Source organism: Phalaenopsis equestris, unplaced genomic scaffold, assembly GCF_001263595.1.
Source record: "Phalaenopsis equestris unplaced genomic scaffold, ASM126359v1 Scaffold194414, whole genome shotgun sequence".
Lineage (NCBI taxonomy): Eukaryota > Viridiplantae > Streptophyta > Magnoliopsida > Asparagales > Orchidaceae > Phalaenopsis > Phalaenopsis equestris.
This window is the reverse complement of record NW_018214363.1, coordinates 1-1150: the sequence shown is the minus strand read 5'-3', so window position 1 is coordinate 1150 and position 1150 is coordinate 1. Positions and strand designations below refer to the sequence as shown.

At 37.5% G+C, this 1150-nt stretch overlaps 1 protein-coding gene across 1 annotated transcript; it reads right to left on the bottom strand.

Moving 5' to 3' along the window:
• Positions 1-641: 641 nt before the first annotated feature.
• LOC110034894 lies at positions 642-1143 on the bottom strand (the record flags this gene model as incomplete). The annotated part of the gene is made up of 1 exon (XM_020739132.1): positions 642-1143. A coding segment is annotated over one exon (423 nt), but the record flags the coding sequence as incomplete, so codon positions are not given.
• Positions 1144-1150: the final 7 nt, after the last annotated feature.

Sequence of the window (1150 nt, the reverse complement as noted above, 5' to 3'; positions counted from 1 at the left end):
AACCATGGAGTTATAGTGATCAACTCCCAAATGTTACATGAATGATTTACAATTTATATTATTCATTTCATAGGTTTTTTTCATGTTCACAAGTTGCAGATACCATAACAACCAGTTGTGTGGATAACAATGAACCTTAAAGCAAAGGCAATATCTAAGTAATAGAATGTCTAAACCCTTCTGAAGATTTAATAGAAAGAATAAATTGCAGTAGTAATAACTGATAAATTTGTTGTTTAGTTTTGAGGCAGAAAATTAGGAAAAAAAGGTCAGTTATTTGGCCCACAAATTTGGAGGACAATTGCATGATTCCATGGAGAACCTCCCACTTCTTTTTAATCCATTCTAATTATAAATGACCTTAAGCCCATGAAAACGCTAGGATTTTGCCTCTAAGACAGAAATAGGGTGAAGAAGCTTGTAGAGCTCAGGCCATAACAATTAATGGAGGTGGTTAGCATAATCCTTTAGGGCAAACTTTAAGATTTAAACATAGACTTATGAAGAAGTTGAAGCATTAAGCATTAAGAAATAGGGTGAAGCTTGTGGCATGTATGTAAATTTATATTTAAAAAAAAAACAAATCAATTTTTTATTCAAATTAAATTTAACTAGTAAATGTGAATCAAATCAAAATTGAATCAAACCAACCTATAACCAGAAGAAATGCAAGAAGAAATGAGCAGCTAGCTATTGAGAATGCAACAAAAACGGTGGCAGTCAATCAGCTCTAAAAGCTAAAGGCTCATACCAGTCTGGTCCAAAACCTGCAGCCCTCCTTGCTTCCACATTAAACGGAGGCTTCAGTGGCCCTCTGAAATATCTCCTCACAGTATCATGAAATGCATCAATCACCACACTTTGCTCAATGTCCCCAACAAAGATATCACTTTGGTTTTCAGCTTTTTGTTGCTCTGTGAGTTCTTCGGCGGCGCCATTTTCCGGGCTCAGGAAAACAGAACTTTTATTTGGGGATTGATGCCGAGCCATTCTCCTTCGGCATAAGTAGGTGAACCATTTTATACCAGCTGCACAGTGAGTAATTTCTTCTGGATAGACGACGTTCTCTAGTAATGCCGCGGTGGGTTCATCCCCTCCATTGCGGAAACGAGAGATTGTGCTCGGAAGAACATCCAATCCTCTAGCCTGC